Raw genomic sequence first — 20,530 nt, 5'->3', positions numbered from 1 at the left:
TCAAACATTGGCCAATTATTACCTGACTTAGAGACAGAAAATGTGAAAATAGCTGATCTACAAGCTCACAACACCTTGCAACGCGAGGCTTTGTGAGCTTGTAGATCTGCTATTTTCACAATATCAATGGAGTTACACTAAATGTAATGCTTCCACTCCTGCAATTCCAAGTGCTTGTCAGGGTGGGGGGTCCCCAGTTCAAACATTATTTTGGGGGGTCCCCAGTTCAAACATTATGTTGGGGGGTCCCCAGTTCAAATAGTATTATTCTGGGAGGTCGCGGCCTGAAAAGTGTGAGAACCACTGGTGTAAGGTCTTACTCCTCAATGTGTCAATAGGGTATTGTGTGTCAACGGTTAATCCATTTAATCATTTATAACAATATGTGTAAAAGTCAAACTTGTGTCTATGCTACATTGTTCCCTGAACAATGATAATAATTAAATATTAAACATAGTGTAAATATAATGCTGAGTTTGCTTTTATCCACTTTCTATGTTTTACTAATTGTACATTTAAACAATGTTGCCAGTAATCTTCAATACATTCTATATACATGTAATTACTTTCCATCACAGGCTTCCACACATAGATTCATAATGAATGACATCATTGACATGACATATCATGGGTTAATGACTCATTAACTTTGGATTACAACTGGACTTTGTATCATTTGTTACTTATTTTCCCGTTGCACAATGATGAATGAACTGTCTCTTTTCTTCAGTCAGTTTATTAGAACTTCTTCAGCAAAATAGAAGACGTTTTCAAGTTCACATCACTTCCTCAATAGTACAATAGACCAGTGGTGTAAAGTAACTAAGTACATGTACTCAAGTACTGTACTTAAGTACAATTCAGAGGTATTTTTACTTTACTGTAGTACTTCCCATTTTCAATACTGAACATTTTATTGGACAGAAATGTAAGAACAGCACGAGTACAGTCAAACACTTTGTCTAAGAGGATAACACCACAAAAGTCCTTGCGGTCTTGTTTCCATTGGGGTTCTAGGTACTGGGGGCATTGACCCTTTGACTATCTTAAAACTACATCCCATCACTCAAATACCCCTTAATTGCCTCTGAGATGTAGTGGAGAATTAATAGTCACTAAGTCAGTCAATAGGCTGTTGTTTATCTATAACCCAGTGGTTCTCAACCTGTTCAGGCCGTGACCCCCAAAAATAATCATAATTGAACTGGTAACAGACTGTACAATGAAAGATTATAGGCCTTTAAATTGGGTAATTTAGCAAAGTGTTAAAACTGTACGTTACAAAATATGGTAGCTGATCTGCAGTCAAGTTATTTTCGCTATTTTAAAAATGGTTTTCAAAATAAAAAATAAGATAAGTCATAAGACGTCGTGCAAAATAGGGAATATGTTTGATAAAGTGAGTGATACAGACAGCACAGCTGTAAAAAAAAATCACACCCAGTGTGAAGTGAGTGGTGCCTTTGATGAGCCCCGTATTGATGTTGTCATCAATGTTTGTGGACATACATACATACATACATACATACATACATACATACATACATACATACGGACAAAGCCAGATATAGGAGTGGTTGGCACCACTCAAAAATGAATAAAAATAAGATAGGGGCGTCCGCTGGCCTGGCGGTCCAGGTGCATATCACATATGCTGGTAGTCCAGCTTGACAGCGTGTGGCGGGTTCGACACCCGGTCCCGACGACCTTTGCTGTATGTCATCCCCCCATCTCTCTCCCCATTTCCTGTCAGCCTACTATCCTATCAATAAAGGCAGAAAAAGCCCCAAAAATATCTTAAAAATAATAATAATAATACTTGACCCTATTATAAATGAGTCTAGTGTGTGTATCAAATTCATGCAGTTTTAACATAATTCACCACTATGTGTTTCAAGTTTCAATTCAAACATCCAATGTGTGGCCCTTCACTCACTTTATCAAAGTCAGTTTGGCCCCTATAGAAAAAATGTTTGCACCCCTGTTTTTATGTCCAGTGAAGTCAAGACCTACAAAACCAAAACATCTGGGGGAAAAAATGAATGTTTTTCTAAAAACATCATTCAATCATAATATCTCAGAATGTGACATATTATACATGCACAGTAGACTAATGATTATATTTCAGAAACTGATTCCCTGGGAAATACATATTTCAAAATGATGGCAGACGCTTATCATGTTTATTAACCACTTAAACCCCATATGGGTAACCAGAGTCCCTCAGGGCTCCATACTAGTGTATTTTCTGTTTTGGGTTATTGTGGGGAAATCTTTCACTGAAAATAGCCGATCGACAAGCTCACAACACGTCGCAGCGAGACGCGTTGTGAGCTTGTCGATCTGCTATTTTCTGTGACCACTATACGGATGCTGGGGTTTTTAAGTGGTTAAGAATAATATTGAATATAGAAGTCCTAAGTACAGTACATTTGCTGTATCATTTTGTTTTGTTTATTTAGTCACAAGCTCTCTTTAATGCTTTTCATCAGTTTATGAAATCACATTTATGAAAATCACAGACAGACTGAAAGGGCCACTTCCCTGATTTTGAACCCAAATCCTGTTTTCATGAAGTCGAGGACAAAATAAAGATGATTTGGCAGTGCTTCTGTGTTTTTATATGGAATTTGGAATGTTTGCTCTGTGACATCACAGGGTGAACCTCAGTTCCTCCTATAGAGACACACGGGCGGAAACGGAAGGCCTACAAATTCACGCCCACTTTTGAGACAGCGCTGCTACTCGGGGTCCGTTACAACGATGAACTGCAGCTCTCAATGCAATCTTTATGAGAGGCATTGTAAAATACCGTCATTTCATTGGTTAACTACTGAGGCTGTAGCGACTTTTTTGGTGTTCTAATAAAGTGTCCCATTTGTTTGATTTGTCCTTTTTAATGTCCCATATCTGTCATCTCGATATACTACCCACAGTATACTATAATATACTCCATCAGTATGTCAAAACCGCTAGCATCGGAGATCTAGACTTTAAGTGGTCGCATGGTATATACGTCACGGACGCATCCCTTGAGGTTTTCAATACCCAGAAAACTGGCGAAAGTGGACGTTTTCAATATGTTTTGGTCATTATCTCTGGAACAGAAGGTCCAATCTGCTCAGTTCAAAGCTTGTTGGGTGCGTGACGTTGAGGACATTAAGCACGCAATGACACATTTTCGGGTTATTTGTTTTTTTTTAGGGGAGGCGAGATCTTAGTTGGGCAGGCGACCGCCTGTCCTGCCTCTACAGTGTACACCACTGGTCGGCGCTCGGCGCTCGTAAATACAGTAAATACATCAATATCGTCTCCAGTTAATGCAGGATAATTTTAAAAGTAGGCTAATTCTCATATCCTCTCATAGGGAATGCATTGAGAGCTGCAGTTCGTCGTTCTAACGGACCTCGAGTAGCGGCGCTATCTCAAAAGTGGGCATGAATTTGTAGGCCTTCCGTTTCCGCCCGTGTGTCTCTGATACTTGGACTACAGTGTTTCCTGTATACTGTAGTTCCAGTCGGAATTATACTAATATCAGCTGGAGTCCTGTGTGACTACATCATCTCATGTGTGTACGCTCCAAGAACACATGCCTCCCGGAAGTAGACCTCAAAGAGAGAGTGATTAAAATTAAAATAAAAGCTCAACACAACCCAAATGAACTTCCTGTATTAGCCTGTTTTTGTCCAACTTTACACAACAGTCAACATGCATGTGTGTGTTTTCACTTTAGTGAGGGAGCCCTGGCTAGGAGTGGTTTTGGAAGGGAGGTGCGCTAGTTGCTGCTGCTAGTTGAAATATGAATTAATATGCAGTGGAATATATATATGGATATATGGACTCGATATGGATATAGAGTCCATTATTCTTTCCAGTCATAGGATGCCAATTTCAAATATTAATCTCTTTCCCACCACAAATAGTGCTGACTTTCAACCTGGTGTCCATATTTTGGACATGTCATTATACAAACATATAATTCATTTTTTTGCTGTTTTACAAATTGCGTTATTTTCACTGCTTTGTCTAACCACGAAGTAGGGTATTATTTTAAGAAAAAAATCATATAAAGATGAAATATGGAGATAAGGGTTTTCTGCACAACAGCGACAATATACAGTATTTTGATAGTTTGAATGTGAGCTTGAACAAGCCTAATTCTATCCAATAAAACATTCATAAAATGATGTACTTCTCATGTCATAGTTCTTTTCAAGAGCAGTGGACCTCTATTGTTATTAACCAAGTGATACATCAAACACTGTTCTGTTTGGTTCACAGTGTCCTCAAACTAAATATTTTACACTCTGATATTTGGTCTGGGAAAAATGAGTGAGAGTCCATTGCATTGACAGCTAAAACCCTGCATGGCTATGAGCAAACAAAGGGTGAACGCTGCCCCCTTGTGTCCAAAGTGAAACATAACCTATAACAGAATCCCATGCAACTTTGCATTCACACTGTAGCATTCTACAAGTTTAACAAATGCATTCACTTCTCACTGGAAAAGATTGACACAGTGAGCCTTCGAATGGGAAAGTTACTGATTATAATGAGGCATAATAATGAGACATTCAGAGGTCTGAGAGTGTTTTTGATGAATAGTTCCTTGTTTTCCTTCCAGAATACAGTAGCCTATTCTTGCATATTGTGAGTCTGTCGCTTACTCGCTTTGCTGTCAAAAAACATGACGTGTTGACCGTTCCGTTGTTGAACATAGAGTTACCATATTCCAAATCCCTCCTTTAATGCTGAACTTTTCTTAGTCATTAATGAAGTTGTAATTAAAATACACTAGACGGTAACAGACTCTACAATGAAAGATTATGGTCCTTTAAATTGGTCTTTACACCTAGGAAAGTGTTAAAACTGCAAGTTACAAAATACTAGCCTCGCGTGGCCAGACAATATTCAATTCAATTCAATTCAATTCAATTTTATTAAAGTGTCAAATCACAACAAGTTGTCTCAAGACACTTTACATGTAGAGAAGAGACCCGACAATCCCACCCTGAACAAGCAATTTTTGCGACAGTGGCAACGAAAAACTCCCTCTTAACTGGAAGAAACGTCAGGCAGGCCCTAGGCTCTAGGGTGGCGGCCTTCTGCCTCGACCATGACCTTACAAGTTACAACCATATCACACAACACACTGCGTGGATATTAGTCTGGTCCCTATCAACGATAGATTTTTTTCCAAGGGGCGGTTACAAAAAGATCCAAATAAGGTGATAAGCCCACCCACATTTGGGTGCTGGGCCTTGATTGGTCCCTCACGACTTCGGAGGGAGAGAAATGAAATCTCTATTGAGGGGGGCCAGACCTAATCTGCCGAGGGCTAAAGTGCGATGCAATTTTGCAAAGGCAGATTCGTCTGGAACCAGGCTAACAAAATACGGTAGCTGATCTACAGTGACGCTACTATATAATAAAAAATGCCTGATAGGATTAGTCATAAGATGCCATGCAAAATAGGGAATATGTTTCATAAAGTGAGAGATACAGACTGTACAGCTGTACAAAAAAAACTTGAAAAATAAAAAAGTTGAATTTGCTGCTGGCATTTCAATCACTTAATCTGTAGGAACTTAATATTGTTTCCTGAAATAAAACACAATGAATAATTCTAGGAACACTTCAGGTGTAACTCCAGTTGTGAGCATTTTTTTTTACTGTATATGGTTGTGAGAGGACAACAAAAGAATGCAGATGACAAGCAATGACACAACAGCAATAAGACATCACTGAAATGGCCCTGAAAGGTTTCCCCTTTATTATGATCAAGTTCACCTGTCTTGCCATGACTTATTTGTAATCCTAGAGAGTTTTAGAGCGTTTCACTATAATATATGAGCTCACTGGAGTCTGGAGGAAATGGAGAGAATGTGAAACTAGTGAGAAAGTCGAGCTATTTTACTAAAATACGCATTTTCTGCCATACTCTACCCCAAATAAATACCCCTGATTATCTTGTAACCTTGTATCACCACCACCAGGCTTTTCCACAGAGGGGAAATGATGGTGTAGTGTGAGAGTCCAGCTGTACAACGTTCAACCACAAGCTGAACCTGTTTGTGCTACACATTCACTGTCTGTCTCTTTAAAAACCACTGCCTCCTGCAAACATCCAGGAAGTCCCTCCCTTTGCCTCTCCCACTTTCCTTCTGAAGAAACGAAACTCAGAGCTGTTTTCTCTCTCAGTCTCTCTTCAGAGTAAACCAGAGTGTTGTGTGTTACTGTTTTCTCTCAGTGTGAGCGTGGTTGTCAGTAAAATGGCACAACAGCAACAACAGACATGTGAGCTGGACCAGGACCAGTTCTGCTGCTGTTCTGTCTGTCTGGACCTTCTAAAGGAACCAGTGACTCTACAGTGTGGACACAGTTACTGTAGAAGCTGTATTGAGGGTTACTGGGACCAGTATGAGGAGACTGGAGTCTACAGCTGTCCCCAGTGCAGAGAGAGCTTCAGTCCCAGACCTGTTCTGAGGAAGAACACCTTGCTGGCTGAGGTGAGATGACCTTACAAGTTACAACCACACATTAAACTACATGTTCTGATACACAAAACTCCTTGTTGACTATTGTGATAGATGGTAGTTATACTATATGTTGGTTACTTACTACACATTATGTTATGTATGTTTATAATGTCCACAAATACTAAGAACTGTTAGACCAGTGGTTCTCAAAGTGGGGTTTGGGGACCCCAGGGGTCCATGAGGGGATTCCAGGGGGTCCCCAACAAAATGTGTTAAAAGAGCATCACAGTCTGTTTAACCACTGTAACCCTATAGTACATCAGCTACAGTACTTGAAAATGACAGATCTACAAGCTCACAATGCATCGCAATGCGATATGCAATATATTTTTTGAAACATTAACTACATAAATCTTGTATGGGGGTCCCTGGCACAAAATCTTTTCATATGGGGGTCCGTGGCCATTACTTTGGGGGTCCTTGACATGAAAAGGTTTGAGAACCACTGGTTTAAACAGATAATAGGTTTGATGGTGTCTTAGTTTCTTTGCAGTCTACATACTTACCTTATGCTGTCATTTTGTTGACTAGGGTAATTTACTCTGATCTTTGACTTGTTAGTCACTGGTTAATCATTAAACTAACTCTAGCGTCCCTATTCTTGCCATGGAATTCACTGTAGGCAAACATAATAGCAGATACAGGGCTCTAGTGGTTAAGAGTGTCTGCTAAACGCTTACATTGTAAATGTTTTACCACAGACTGTAAAGCAATCAACGTTATGGAATGCAAAGTTCAGAACCACAGTTTTCAGATAATGTTACTATTATTATCAGATGAACTAATACCTGTAATGTCTCCCTGTGTTTATCACCATGAACCTCACAATGACTGTGTTGTATTTGTCATCAGTGAGTGACCTCCCCTCCTCTTCTCTTTACTTCCAGGTTGTGATGAAGCTGAGCAGTACAGGAGGTCAGCAGTCTTCTGTCTCTGCTGCTCTGCTGTACGCCGGTCCAGCAGACGTGGCCTGTGATTTCTGCACCGGAGCCAGACGTCACAAAGCTCTCATGTCTTGTCTAGCGTGTCTGGCCTCTTACTGTGAGACTCACCTCCAGCCTCACTACAATGTTCCTGTGTTGAAGAAGCACAAGCTGGTCCCAGCCACCAACAAACTGCAGGAGAAGATGTGCTCCAGTCATGACAAGCTGATGGAGGTGTTCTGTCGCACAGACCGCCAGTGTATCTGCTATCTGTGCACCATGGATGAACATAAGGGCCATGACACGGTGTCAGCTGCTGCAGAGAAGGCAGAGAAACAGGTAGGACCACCATCACTTGAAGACAAAATCATAAGATGGATCATGTTAAAATCACAAATCGGTGTTGTACAATAAAAAGTATTAAAGAATGAAGTACACTCATTTTGGACCCAAAAAAACCCAGAGGCGATTGATAACTTTTCATTTCACTAATCTAGTTACACAATTGATACCCATTTAGACCTGAGGCCGATTCTACAAATACGTTTTAAATCCTGACCTAAGGGTTCTTATAAACTTATATTTGTATTTAAAAAAATAATAATAATAACGAACAACTACACACAGAGGTGTTTGCGGCTTGAAAGGTATAACATATAGGTGTTCCAGGTCTAAATGGGTTAAGATGATATGTGGATCCAAACTAAACTGTCTCCATTTTAACTTGTTTTTACCCTGAATCCTGTATGTATGAGTTATCTTGCTCCTGATTGGATAAAATTGGTATCCCGACTTGAAAATGTGCTTTGTTTACAAGCCAAACTGTCTCTTCCTGTTTCTTGCAGAAACAGCTGGTGACAATTCAGGAGGAAGTCCAGCAGAAGATCCAGGAGAAAAAGAAGGAGCTGAAAGACCTGAGACAGGTCATGGAGGCCCTGAACGTGAGCTGATATTATGATAATTATGGGGCCAGAGCTCTGCTCTGGACATGTATTGTTATTGGCAGTATTCTGTCACTTCTTCTTCTGCCACTTTTCGCAGTTCTGGCTGAACCGCGCTGTCGCTTTTTACGAAACTCGGCCATATGGTAGATGGTCATGAAAAACGATAAAAAAATAATTCTCACAATCTTTCGTCCAAAGGTGGCGCTATAGCACTCAATTGAAAATGCCAACTTTGACCAGGTACAACTCATGCCCTGTTTGACCTACAGCCATGAAACTTGGATACACATATGCGCAGGGTTGGGAAGTAACGGATTACATGTAACGCCGTTACGTAACGGAGTACAAAAAAAACGTAACGGTAACGTCCTAGAGTACATTTTAAAATGTGTAATCTGGATTACAGTAACGGGGGTGTTGTAACGGGCGTTACAGGAGGGTTACGTTCTCCCCTTCCCCTCATTAATTTTACAAACAAGTTATAAATTATTATAACACCAAACAACAACCACCTGCAAGAGCGCACACTAGTCCGCACACAGACCGCAATGGATTGGAGTTGAGCCCAGCGCGTCTCTCTGTCAAAAATCCTCACAGTGAGACTGGAGGCTGCTAATGTTGCATCAACAGCGGTGTTGCCAGACTTTGCGAGAGAAATAAGCAAATAGGTCTATGAAAACAAGCACAAAAGAAGCGACTATAAAAGGCCACATAACGCACTTCATAGCTATATATGTCGTCCATTAAACAATGTACATATTTATATATGTTGGCTATTTGAAAATAGACGATCTACAAGCTCACAACCGTTCTACCATTATTTACAAGCAACTTCAGAAAAATGAGCCCAAAGTGGCTTATAATAATCAGACTAGGCAACACTACAGACATCGTGGCTCTCTTTTTCGTCCTCTTTGCAGCGCTGTTCCTGCATAAAAGCCTTTACTCTTAACCTTAAACTGATCAGATGGTTTGGTTAAAGGGACTATAATCTATTAAAGTGTCTTTCTTTGGTTCTGATTGTTACTAGGTTCTGATAGTAACTTGGTATATTCTATTTATTTTATCTAGTCTATGTATAGCCTTCATCAGCCTGTCAGTGATGCGTTTTCAACAGAAATGCGCATATTGGCAGTCAGCTGTGTAACACTAGCTGGTTAACGATGGCTCGACAGCACTAATTAATGTCAGCTGTGTGTGTGTGTGTGTGTGTGTGTGTGTGTGTGTGTGTGTGTGTGTGTGTGTGTGTGTGTGTGTGTGTGTGTGTGTGTGTGTGTGTGTGTGTGTGTGTGTGTGTGTGTGTGTGTGTGTGTGTGTGTGTGTGTGTGTGTGTGTGTGTTTAATGTCCAACTGAATGTTTTCTGTAGTGTAGATATCAAGTCTGGGGGGTCTCCAAATATTTGCGTGATAGGACCTTTTTCTTGTATTTACATTAACCACATGAACCCTAATATCCCTATATTCTGAGGGGAACAAGAAGAGGTAGAGGGGAAAAGAGCAGACCAAGTACAGAGCCTAGGCTCAACTTTACTAAGTACTGAGAGTTTGACATGTCTGATAAATACACTGATGACAGTGTTGTTAAACAAGTCTATGAAGCTATCTATGAAATCTATGAAAAGGTTTAATCTGCAACACAAATTTTATACAATATGTAGTGGGGGTCCCTGCTTCATCTCTCCCTTAGCTAAAAAAAAAACCTTGGGGACCCCTGGCCTGCTGTAGTAATCAGAGTAGACCCTCTCCCTCACGCTAAACTTAAATGACTTCTAAGTTCCTCTTCTCCCCAAAAGGACAACTTTATTTTCCATCCTGAATGACATGCCTAATATTATTATTGTATTTTGGTTATGTGCGATAACTGCAAGCCAATGTTCAGAGATTCAGTATTTGTCTTAATTTCTTTAATTAACATTTATTTTGTTGGCAATAATTCAACTGTCAGCCAGTGTTTTGAGACATATTGTCTTTTATTGCTACAAAATAAATGATAAAAATAAATTCTACATGCATAAATTATAATTTAAAAATATTTTTGAAAATGAAAAGATCGGATCGGGAAAGATCAGGATCGGCAAATACTCAAAATCAAAAGATCGGGATCGGATCGGGAGCAAAAAAACGTGATCGGGACATCCCTACTTAAAAGTAATCCAAAAGTAACTGAAAGTAACTATAGTTACTTTTTAAATGGAGTAATCGGGATTACGTTACTGACTAAATTTTTTAGCAAGTAACTTGTAACTGTAGGGGATTCCTTTTTAAAAGTAACCCTCCCAACCCTGCATATGCGTCTCCTCATGCTGAACAACTTTCACCCTCTGACTTTTGACCTCTGACCTTTAGATCTCCCACCATTTTGAATTATATGAAAAACAGTCATTGGCTCCTAACTTCTGCATTTTTTCACTTATGGAAAATCCGTTGGAAATTTTTGTAGGCAGAGGTCCAAAGTTCAAGTGGTAAACGTTTCGTGCAGATTGCTCAAAAATCCCAGGAGGAGATAGATTTTAACTATTACAGTTTTATGAAAATTATTCATCTGTGCCTAAAACATACATGCAGACTCACATTTCTTTGAAACTTTGCAGAAATGTACAGGGTCATTCCAAATATCACTGAAACCAATCTTACTCCAATTGGCCAAAAGGGGGCGCTATAGCAATTTTTTGAAAAGGCATACTTTAAACAGGCATAAGTCATGCCTCGTTTGGCCGAAAGTCGTGAAACTTGCTTACACTTGTGCCTTGACTCATGAGGAACACATCTATCGCTTTGACCAGTAAGCTCCGCCCTTAGATTGTCCGCAATTTTGAGCAGTTTGAAAAACACTTAAACCCAGGATTTTTCAGCTATTTGCGTGAAACTGTATCATCTGTGTGATCTCCTTTTTCACAGTTACTTGTCTGTTGGGCCAATGGCGTCTCCCTTAAATGAATGCCTCACAATCTCAAGGTCGCCAGTTCAAGCCTCACTTGATGCAGACATAATTTAAGTTGAATTGCAAACAACATGACTGTATCAATGAATACATGTGCAAATGGTAAAGATAACCTGAAATGCTTATTTGAGAGTACGTTTTTTCAACGTATGACATACTTCATTCTGAAAATAGCTGATCTACAATCTCACAACTTTTCATGGTTTGTGAGCTTGTAGATCGGCTACTTTCACTAGTTTTGGTTCTGAGGAGATGTACAATTTCTTCATTGGTAAATGGTTTGTGAACGAGTGATCTTAGTGTTAGTGAAACAGGGGCTTGGTTCATGAAAGAAGGCAAGAGTTTATGATCTTCAACAGACAATATCAGCCTGGACAAAGCTATAGCACTATAGGTAGTGTTGCAGCCTATTAGTCTGAAGGTTGAGAGTTCGAATCCTGTTAATGGCAGTAGGTTGAGATGTCCAATCAAACCATTATGTTTCCATCTCTCTCTCTCATCAATCTATTGTTTCCATGTCACTCTCTCTCTCTCTTCAATCTATTCCGTTTCCATGTCTCTCTCTCTCTCTATTCACTGGCCCCGTATTATCGCTGCTTGCAGCTATATTAGTTCTTGTTCTTTTGTTTACTGTAATGCTATATGGATGAGACAGTGCCTTGTGTCATCAGAAGCACTAAAGCAGTGGTTCTCAAACCTTTTCATGTCAAGGACCCCCAATTAATATGTATTTGGCTGTGGACCCCCATTTGAAAATATTTGTGTGCCAACAACCCATACATACGATTTGTGTTGTTAAAATGTTACAAATTATTCACATTTTTTTACATTATCTCAAGATTCTTTTGAAAATAGCAGATCTACAAGCTCACAACGCGTCACTAAACTAAAGTAAAGTGCACTAAAGTACCCAGAATGACAGTAAAGAATCCATCATATCATGGAACTTCTGGAATGGCCACCAATTATTCTGAATTTATTCCCCACAAACTTACATGAGAACTTATAACCAAGAGATAATCAGAATGACTGTTAGCTCTGATCAGAATTATGAGCTTAGAAAGTGTGTTTGTTTAAATGAAGCTACACATTGTATCAATACTTTATATCATGTCATTTAGACCATAACTGTGACCAGGTGAGATTGCTGCCACATCATAGAGCTATATTCTTTCTTTCTTTCTTTTCTTTCTTTAGACGGGACAATGCACGTTAATGAACATTAAATACATAATTGAAAATTAGGCTAATTTCCATCCATAGTCCCCACATAAAAAACAATACAATACTCAGTAAATAAAATATTCAGGACAAGAAAATAACCAAATAACTACCTAAAGAGTTGATTTAAGAAAGCCATTCCTAGTTAAGTCTTAACAAAAAAATAAGTACTTACTAAGTCAAATATTTAAAACAGCAAAATATGACCTAATTATAAATATTTAAGAATTAAAGTCTATCTATGTTCACATATTTGGGAGATTTTCAACCATTGTTACAACGGCTATTTGAAAATAACAGATCTGTCTATAGATCTGCTATTTTCAAGAAAATATTTTTTTAACAATACAGAATATTTTTGAAACATTTTAACGTCACAAATTGTGCGTGTGTGTGTGTGTGTGTGTGTGTGTGTGTGTGTGTGTGTGTGTGTGTGTGTGTGTGTGTGTGTGTGTGTGTGTGTGTGTGTGTGTGTGTGTGTGTCTGTGTGTGTGTGTGTGTGTGTGTGTGTGTGTGTGTGTGTGTGTGTGTGTGTGTGTGTGTGTGTGTGAAGCAGAGCTCTGCAGAAGCAGCAGTGGAGGTCAGTGACAGGATCTTCAGTGAGATGATGGTCTCCATTGAGAGAAGACACAGTGAGCTTAAAGAACTGATCAGAGATCAGCAGCAGACTGCAGTGGCTCAGACTGAGGCTCTCCTGAGGCAGCTGGAGGACCACATGGAGCAGCTGGAGAGGAGACATGCTGACCTGGAGGAGCTGTCCAACACTGATGACATCATCACTTTCATTCAGGTTCCACACATGGCATTTTACTGTTTGGTTTTGACTCATTTAGGAGAAATCAGCTTCATATTTCATCTCATTCCATCATGTCATATTATTATTACATTACATTACATCATAGTATATTACACAACATGACATTATTAATGCTGGTAGTTACTAATACTAATATAGTTCTAGTATACAGTAGTTGTATAGACCACAATAACATTGTCAGAATTAGGCCTGTCACAATCTAACTATATAAATGGCGACCGACTTCCGCACCCTCGGTGTCGACACCCCACAGCTCTGTTATCGAATAAACAACGCACCGCCAGACCACATGTCGCCAACTGACTCGCCACGGCGGCCGCGCTGAATTTACGCCTCGCGTAGGGGACATCTCACTGCTCACTACACCTTTTCCACCGCGCAACATAATTAATTCTACTCACCAAATGTCGGACAAAACGGAAGGGGAGGCAGCTTCGTACCGTTTACCGTGCGCACGACCTCATCACCAAAACAGCAGCCAGCCGCTGCGGGGGGTTTTTCCTTTTTTTCCTAACTTTTTTTTTGGTCACCATTTTCTCCAGGCACCATTTCTGGTGTAACGTGCGGCAGCATGCGCTGGGCTGCCAGGTTTGCACAGCCAGCGCCAGCAACAAGCAACCACCTTCATGAAAAAAAAAAAAACACCGAAATGGTCCGCCATGTTCCAGGGGGGTCCCCGCGCGTCCCAACACTCCACAGGGGGTCCGTCAACCAGCAGGGGGTCCGCGGGGGTCCCCCTCAAACATCAAAGAAAAAAAATTTTCAATTTTTTTTTTTTTTTTTTTTAACTTTTCCACAGTTTCACTCCGGCGATTTGGGTCCCCCAATATACACGCGGCCACGCTGGGCCCCGTGCGCGGCTGGGGTTGAGGGGGGCGTAGCCCCCCGAAACTCTAGTTATTACATAATTGCCTAATCACAATTATTTTCTACCATTGTCATAATTGTAAACATTTTCGAAAAATTAGCAGATCTACAAGATCAGCTTCTGAGCTTATAGATTGTCTATTTCCACTATTTTGTCAAATATTTTGAAAGTATAAAAGTATTCAATATCTGCCCTGTACAATTTGTGTTCATAGATTGGAACAGAAATGTGTATATGTATTGATATATTCAATGCCAAAAACACAATCACATTGTTAATCACAATTATTTGTATGAGAATTGGAGACAAATGAAATCATAATTTATTACAGAGAACTTTTACTGATAGTTTGTCTACAGTTCGACTGTGTGTGTGTGTGTGTGTGTGTGTGTGTGTGTGTGTGTGTGTGTGTGTGTGTGTGTGTGTGTGTGTGTGTGTGTGTGTGTGTGTGTGTGTGTGTGTGTGTGTGTGCGTGCGTGTGTGTTGAACAACAAGGACATCAGCTCAACTCCACCAATTGTGATCAATGTACTAATTCTTCCATCCCTGTCTATACTGGTTTACTTGTCTCTCTCCAGAGTTTCCAGTGTCTCTCCAGTTCCAGTGGATCTCCAGTCTCACCCAGTGTGGTCATCTGTCCTGTGAGGTCCTTCACAGATGTGATTGATGTGGTGTCTGGTCTGAGAGACCAACTAGACAACATCCTGAAGACAACTTGGCCAGAGATATCAAAGAGAGGTGAGATTTAAATGTGTTTCTTGTTTTTCTAACCAGCCATCATAGATTGATGAAGTCAGAAGGCAACTGGAGATATTTGAACTGGAGCAGACTGATGGTACACAGGTTGGCTGTCTGTCAAAATGGACGGTAAAATTGAAGAATTTAAGCAAGATTATTCTTCAAAGGAAAGATTAGGGTTAGATTTAAATGTCTTTATTGTGTTTTAACCGGCCCCTATAGTGTACATTAAATTTCTAAGTGTTGAAACAGTTTTACAGATGGAAGTATGTCTGGGAAGGCTACTAAAGCCTGTAGTATGGGAGGCAAAAGTTGATTTAAGATGATTGGATCCAAATTAAACTGTCTCAAATCTCACTAGTTTTTACCCTGTATCCTATATGAGTTCTCTTTCTCCTGATTTGATAGAATCAGTGGTGGAAAAAGTAATCAAATGTTTTACTTAAATCTACAAAGTCAAAGTGAATAGTAACTAAAGTTGTCACATAATTGTAGTGGAGTAAAAGTACAATATTTGCCTCTGAGATGTAGTGGATTAGAAGTAAAAGTACTGAAAACTGGAAATACTCAAATAAAGTAAAAATATCTCAAATTTTAAGCACAGTACTTGAGTAAAAGTTACTTTACACCACTGGATAGAATTGGTATCCCGACTTGAAAATGTCTTTGTTTACAAGCCAAACTGTCTCTTCCTGTTTCTTGCAGAAACAGCTGGTGACAATTCAGGAGGAAGTCCAGCAGAAGATCCAGGAGAAAAAGAAGGAGCTGAAAGACCTGAGACAGGTCATGGAGGCCCTGAATGTGAGCTGATATTATGATAATAGTTCTTGTTCTTGTGTTTACTGTGATGCTATATGGACGAGACAGTGCCTTGTGTCATCAGAAGCACTAAAGCAGTGGTTCTAGCAGTTGTTGGCTGTGGACCCCCATTTGAAAATACTTGTGTGCCAGCAACCCACATATAATATTTGTGTTGTGCAAAATGTCAATTCTCCTAAGATTATTTGAAATGAGCAGATCTACAAGCTCACAACGTGTCGTGATTCGTTCGATGTGTTGTGAACTTGTAGAACGGCTATTTTCAAATAGCTGATGTATATAGGATTATGGTTGGTCAAACTCATTTTAAGGCTATATTAACACATTTTGCTGGGGACCCCCTGGAACCCCCTGGGGAACCACTGCACTAAAGTACCCAGAATGACAGTAAAGAACAGTGACAGTAAAGAATCCATCATATCATGAAACTTCTGGAATGGCCACCAATTCTTATGTTGTGACTGAATTTATTCCCCACAAAGTTCTACAGAAACAACTAATAACCAAGAGTCTCTTCCTTTCTTTCTTTCTTTCTTTCTTTCTTTCTTTCTTTCTTTCTTTCTTTCTTTCTTTCTTTCTTTCTTTCTTTCTTTCTTCAAATATTGATTGGATGAAATGTGTAACCCACCTGAAAATGTATTTTCTGTTTTACTGAAGAGCTGGAGAGACAGCTGTTACTGAACAAACACTATATAATAGCAATGATTACTATCAAGCTATAATAGCTTCAACGTTTTGATAAAACCCTTGGAACTTCAGTTTAATCCATTCTTCAGTATGATGTCTGTCATATATGCTATATATGTGACTGTGCCTTTAAGAGAGCTACGTTACGACACTGCCGTAAAGCAGGTCTGTTGTTGTCTTTTACGTCAGTCGTATGTTGTGACCTCCTGTAGGCTCACGCTGTATGTTTTACATGCCTGAAGTCAGCAGTAAAGTCTATTGGATTTGACCCTTTGTGAGGACATAGAAATCCTTTACAATGTCATGATGACCTTTACTGTTTTCTTGTGTCTCCAGTTGATGTTTTACATCCAGCGGAGCCTCAGACCAGAAAGGACTTTTTACAATGTGAGTCCATGTTGATGCAGGTTCTGAACGTTGAAGTTTCATTCTGATATGTTGTTATTTAAAGCTCTAATGAGTTTGATCTGAGAGACTAACTCTAAACACTATAAGGTTCATGAGGTTTGATTTTTCTTTTGTCGTGTGTTCTCACAGATTCCTCTCCTCTGTCTCTGGACATGAACACAATAAGCACAAAGCTCTCCCTGTCAGAGGAGAAGAGGAAGGTGACTTTAACACGACAACTACAACCTTACCCGCGTCATGCAGAGAGATTTACTACGTTCGGTCAGGTGATGTGTACAGAGGGTCTGTCTGAACGTTGTTACTGGGAAGTAGAGTGGAGTGGTAGAGGGGCTCGTATAGCAGTCTGTTATAAAGACATCAACAGACAAACCCTCTTTGGAGACAATGATAAATCCTGGTGTTTACGGTGCATTGATAAAAACTACAGTTTCAGACACAACAGTGTTGACACTAAAGTGTCAGGGCCTTTCTCCTCCAGAGTGGGGGTGTACCTGGACCACAAGGCAGGTACTCTGTCCTTCTACAGTGTTTCTGACACAATGACCCTCCTACACACAGTTCAAACCACGTTCACACAACCTCTCTATCCAGGGATAAGGCTTTGTTATGGCTATGGAGATACAGCAGAGCTGTGTAAGACATGGTAGACATGTTAAGAATACTGATGATGATATTCAGTTGAAAACTTAGTTTTCTTCATTTGATGATAGATTGTCTCTTCTAGATAAAGCATGTGTAAGAATGATGTGTACAGTATACTACACCATCATGATCAATACATCCATTGTGTTCCGTTCATTGCATTTCTTTAATAAGTCTGCTGCAGACAATCATTATACAGTATGCTTACTGTGCAACATTGTTTTTTCACTCAACAGTAAACAAACCAACATACAGTATGTATGTATACAGGGTATCTGCACATTTCTAAAGTGACAATTTAAGGACTTTTAAGACCTTTTGAATGCCTCTATAACAAAAAATAAAAACTCAAACGTAATCAACAAACTATACTATAGACTAGAGTATAGAAAATGGTCAAATATTGAGAAAGAGACAACAATTTTGAAAATGTTCACAATATGTATGAAGTCAAACAAAATGTTATGCCTCAAACTCCTACAATTCCAAGTGCTTGTCAGCCCGGGGGGTCCCCAGTTAAAATAGGATTATTTGGGGGGTCCCCAGTTCAAATGTGATTATTTTGGCGGTTCGCAGTTAAAATACTATTATTTTGGAGGGTCGCAGCCTGAAAAGTTTGAGAACCACTGTTGTAATGTCTTACTCCTCAATGTGTCAATAAGGGTGCAACGGTTAATCAAACTAATTGATTTAATCACTTATACAAAATATATTTTAATATTTGTTTTGCATCTTAGTTTTTTTTCACCCCCCCCCCCCCCCCCTCCCTTTTTATTTTCTTCTTGTTTCTCCCATTTTGTAAATACAGTAAGAACTCTGGAGTCCAATAGGGCTTCAACAGTTAAACATGTAAAACCTGGCATGTTAAAAAAGAGGGGGAAAAATCTTCTGTAATTTCTTTAATAGTCAATCTACAAGATCTGGCCAAATTAACAAATGTTTCAATTCATATAAAGGAATAAATGTGAGCACTGTGGCTGCAACCTCTATAGCAGAGTCTCTTAGTCTTATTTTGAAGAATGTTTCTCTTTCTGTTTCTGTCTCTCTGTGAAAGTTGTCTCCATGTTTAGATGATGTTTTATACAGGATCTGAAGATAGATGTGATACATGGTTATTTATTTATCTACTTTCTTTCCGTTCGTTTTTGTTTTAGTTTTTTCCTTTTCACAGTTGTGGTTGCTGCTGCTGTTTTTCTTGCTCACGTTCGGTCCTTCAGTGTTTTGTTATGTCCCATAAAAGTAAAAAAGAATCGTGGCGATATGTTAACAACGATAACTAATGAAAAAGGTAGTGCACGCACATCCGTGGCCCAGGTGCTACACAAACAAAGTAATATGAAAGAAAGAATAGAGTCTCTACACTGGTAAAGTTGCAAAAAGCTCCACTTGGTAATTTATTGTTCGTCAACGTTTCGGCCTGTTCACACCTTCATCAGGACACATATGATCATATATGTCCTGATGAAGGTCTTTACCAGTGTGCAGACTCTATTCTTTTTTTCAACAATGATTACTAACCCTCGCTTCCACCTATGTCTCACCAATAAATACAGAAAAAAAATACGATTTTTTTGGGGGGGGGAAACATAATATTGTGAATCAAGCTTTTTACAAATGAATGCAAAAAAACCCCAAAAAAAACATTTCACGAGCAAAAAGTCACTAGGGTCCTTATGCCAGTATTGTTTGTCTGCCTATCAGGGGCGGCTCCAAAAAATAAACATGAATAGTAGCCTAATGCAGGCGTAAGACCATTGTGTTCGTATTGTGTTATAGGTATATAATGCATCGTTTTCTATGCATTTCGGGAGTTTTGGGGGGTTTGACCCCCAATAGTTTTTCAGGATATAGGTGTCCCTTATGTCAATCTCTGGGAGTTGGCAACCCTAACCTTGCCATACCTTAGGTTTTGCTGAACTGATGCCACTGCTGCCTATTACACTACACCAAACTCACCGTTGAGGATACTGTTGCAGTAATCAAGCCGGGATGTGATGAATGCGTGAATGAGTGTTTCAGCTGCTGAGAAGGTCAGAGAGGGCCGGAGGGCGGCCAGTATTCCTGAGGTGAAAAAAGGCAGTTTTGGTGATCTGGTTTAGGTGGGGCGAGGAATGAGAGGTTGGAATCGAATATGACACCGAGGCTACGGATGTGGGTGGTGGAGGTTATTACAGTGGAGCCGTCAATGTCGAGAGTGAAGTTCTGGGTGGAGCGGGTGAGGGAGTCTGGGCCGATGAATAGAATTTCTGATTTGTTATACAGTTGAGTTTGAGGATATTCTTTTGCATCCACGTGTTGATGTCTGTGAGGCAGGTGGTGAGGGAGGTGAGGGTGGAGAGGGTGGAGTGGGTGACAGTGGTGACAGTCTTGGTGGAGAGGTAGAGTTGTACAGTATGTCGTTGTACAGGTGACAGGTCTTGGGAGTTGAAGCGGAACTCAAATGTGTGGCGCATACATACACGGATTACTGGTATATTATTGATTTCAGCTGTTACAATTCCAAACATGCAAACATGACCCGCTTTAATGACTTATTAATATGCAGTCTATTTTAGTAGCTTAATGACTAGTATTACAATTCTATTGTATTTATTATGTTCAATGTATTTGTATTTAAGTTCATAAAGTTAACATAAGTATGACTAAATGCATTTTAAATTAAATATTTCAAGATTCCAATCCAAACATATAAAAAAAAAAATCTGGATTCCAATTGAAAAGTAGCAAAAATAGCAGATCTACAAGCTCAAAACATGTCGCACTGCGACACCTTTTTGAGCTTGTAGATCGGCTATTTTTGCTACTGTGTGTGTGCGTGTGTGTGTGTGTGTGTGTGTGTGTGTGTGTGTGTGTGTGTCCACTACCTCACCAGGCCAGCAAGCCAATCAATCCAGGCCCTCGTCCTCGTGGTTCCTGGAGCTGACCCAGGATCCCCAGGCTGTGGATGAAGGTACGAGCCCTCTCCTCTTCACTCTGCGTATAC

General features: G+C 39.7%; 1 protein-coding gene across 1 annotated transcript; it reads left to right on the top strand.

Annotated features, from left to right (window-relative positions):
• Window positions 1-6,243: 6,243 nt before the first annotated feature.
• LOC311035493 (tripartite motif-containing protein 16-like) lies at window positions 6,244-17,815 on the top strand. Its single transcript, XM_084043740.1, has 7 exons — window positions 6,244-6,509; window positions 7,427-7,801; window positions 8,308-8,403; window positions 13,125-13,358; window positions 14,832-14,991; window positions 16,834-16,884; window positions 17,035-17,815. The coding sequence occupies exons 1-7, from the start codon at window positions 6,273-6,275 to the stop codon at window positions 17,550-17,552; spliced, it is 1,671 nt and encodes a 556-aa protein (XP_083899866.1). The 5' UTR covers window positions 6,244-6,272; the 3' UTR covers window positions 17,553-17,815.
• The last annotated feature ends 2,715 nt before the right edge of the window (window positions 17,816-20,530 follow it).

The sequence above is a fragment of the Gymnoscopelus microlampas genome, assembly GCF_963454915.1.
Source record: "Gymnoscopelus microlampas genome assembly, chromosome: 19".
NCBI lineage: Eukaryota > Metazoa > Chordata > Actinopteri > Myctophiformes > Myctophidae > Gymnoscopelus > Gymnoscopelus microlampas.
The sequence above is the reverse complement of the archived record's forward strand: the minus strand, read 5'-3'. Positions and strand labels throughout refer to the sequence as shown.

Excerpts from the sequence above, each read along its gene's own strand:
- LOC311035493 (XM_084043740.1), top strand. The coding sequence starts at position 6,273 with ATGGCACAACAGCAACAACAGACATGTGAGCTGGACCAGGACCAGTTC. Across the intron at positions 13,359-14,831 it reads ACATCATCACTTTCATTCAG|AGTTTCCAGTGTCTCTCCAG; the intron begins GTTCCACACATG and ends GTCTCTCTCCAG. Across the intron at positions 16,885-17,034 it reads CAGAAAGGACTTTTTACAAT|ATTCCTCTCCTCTGTCTCTG; the intron begins GTGAGTCCATGT and ends GTGTTCTCACAG.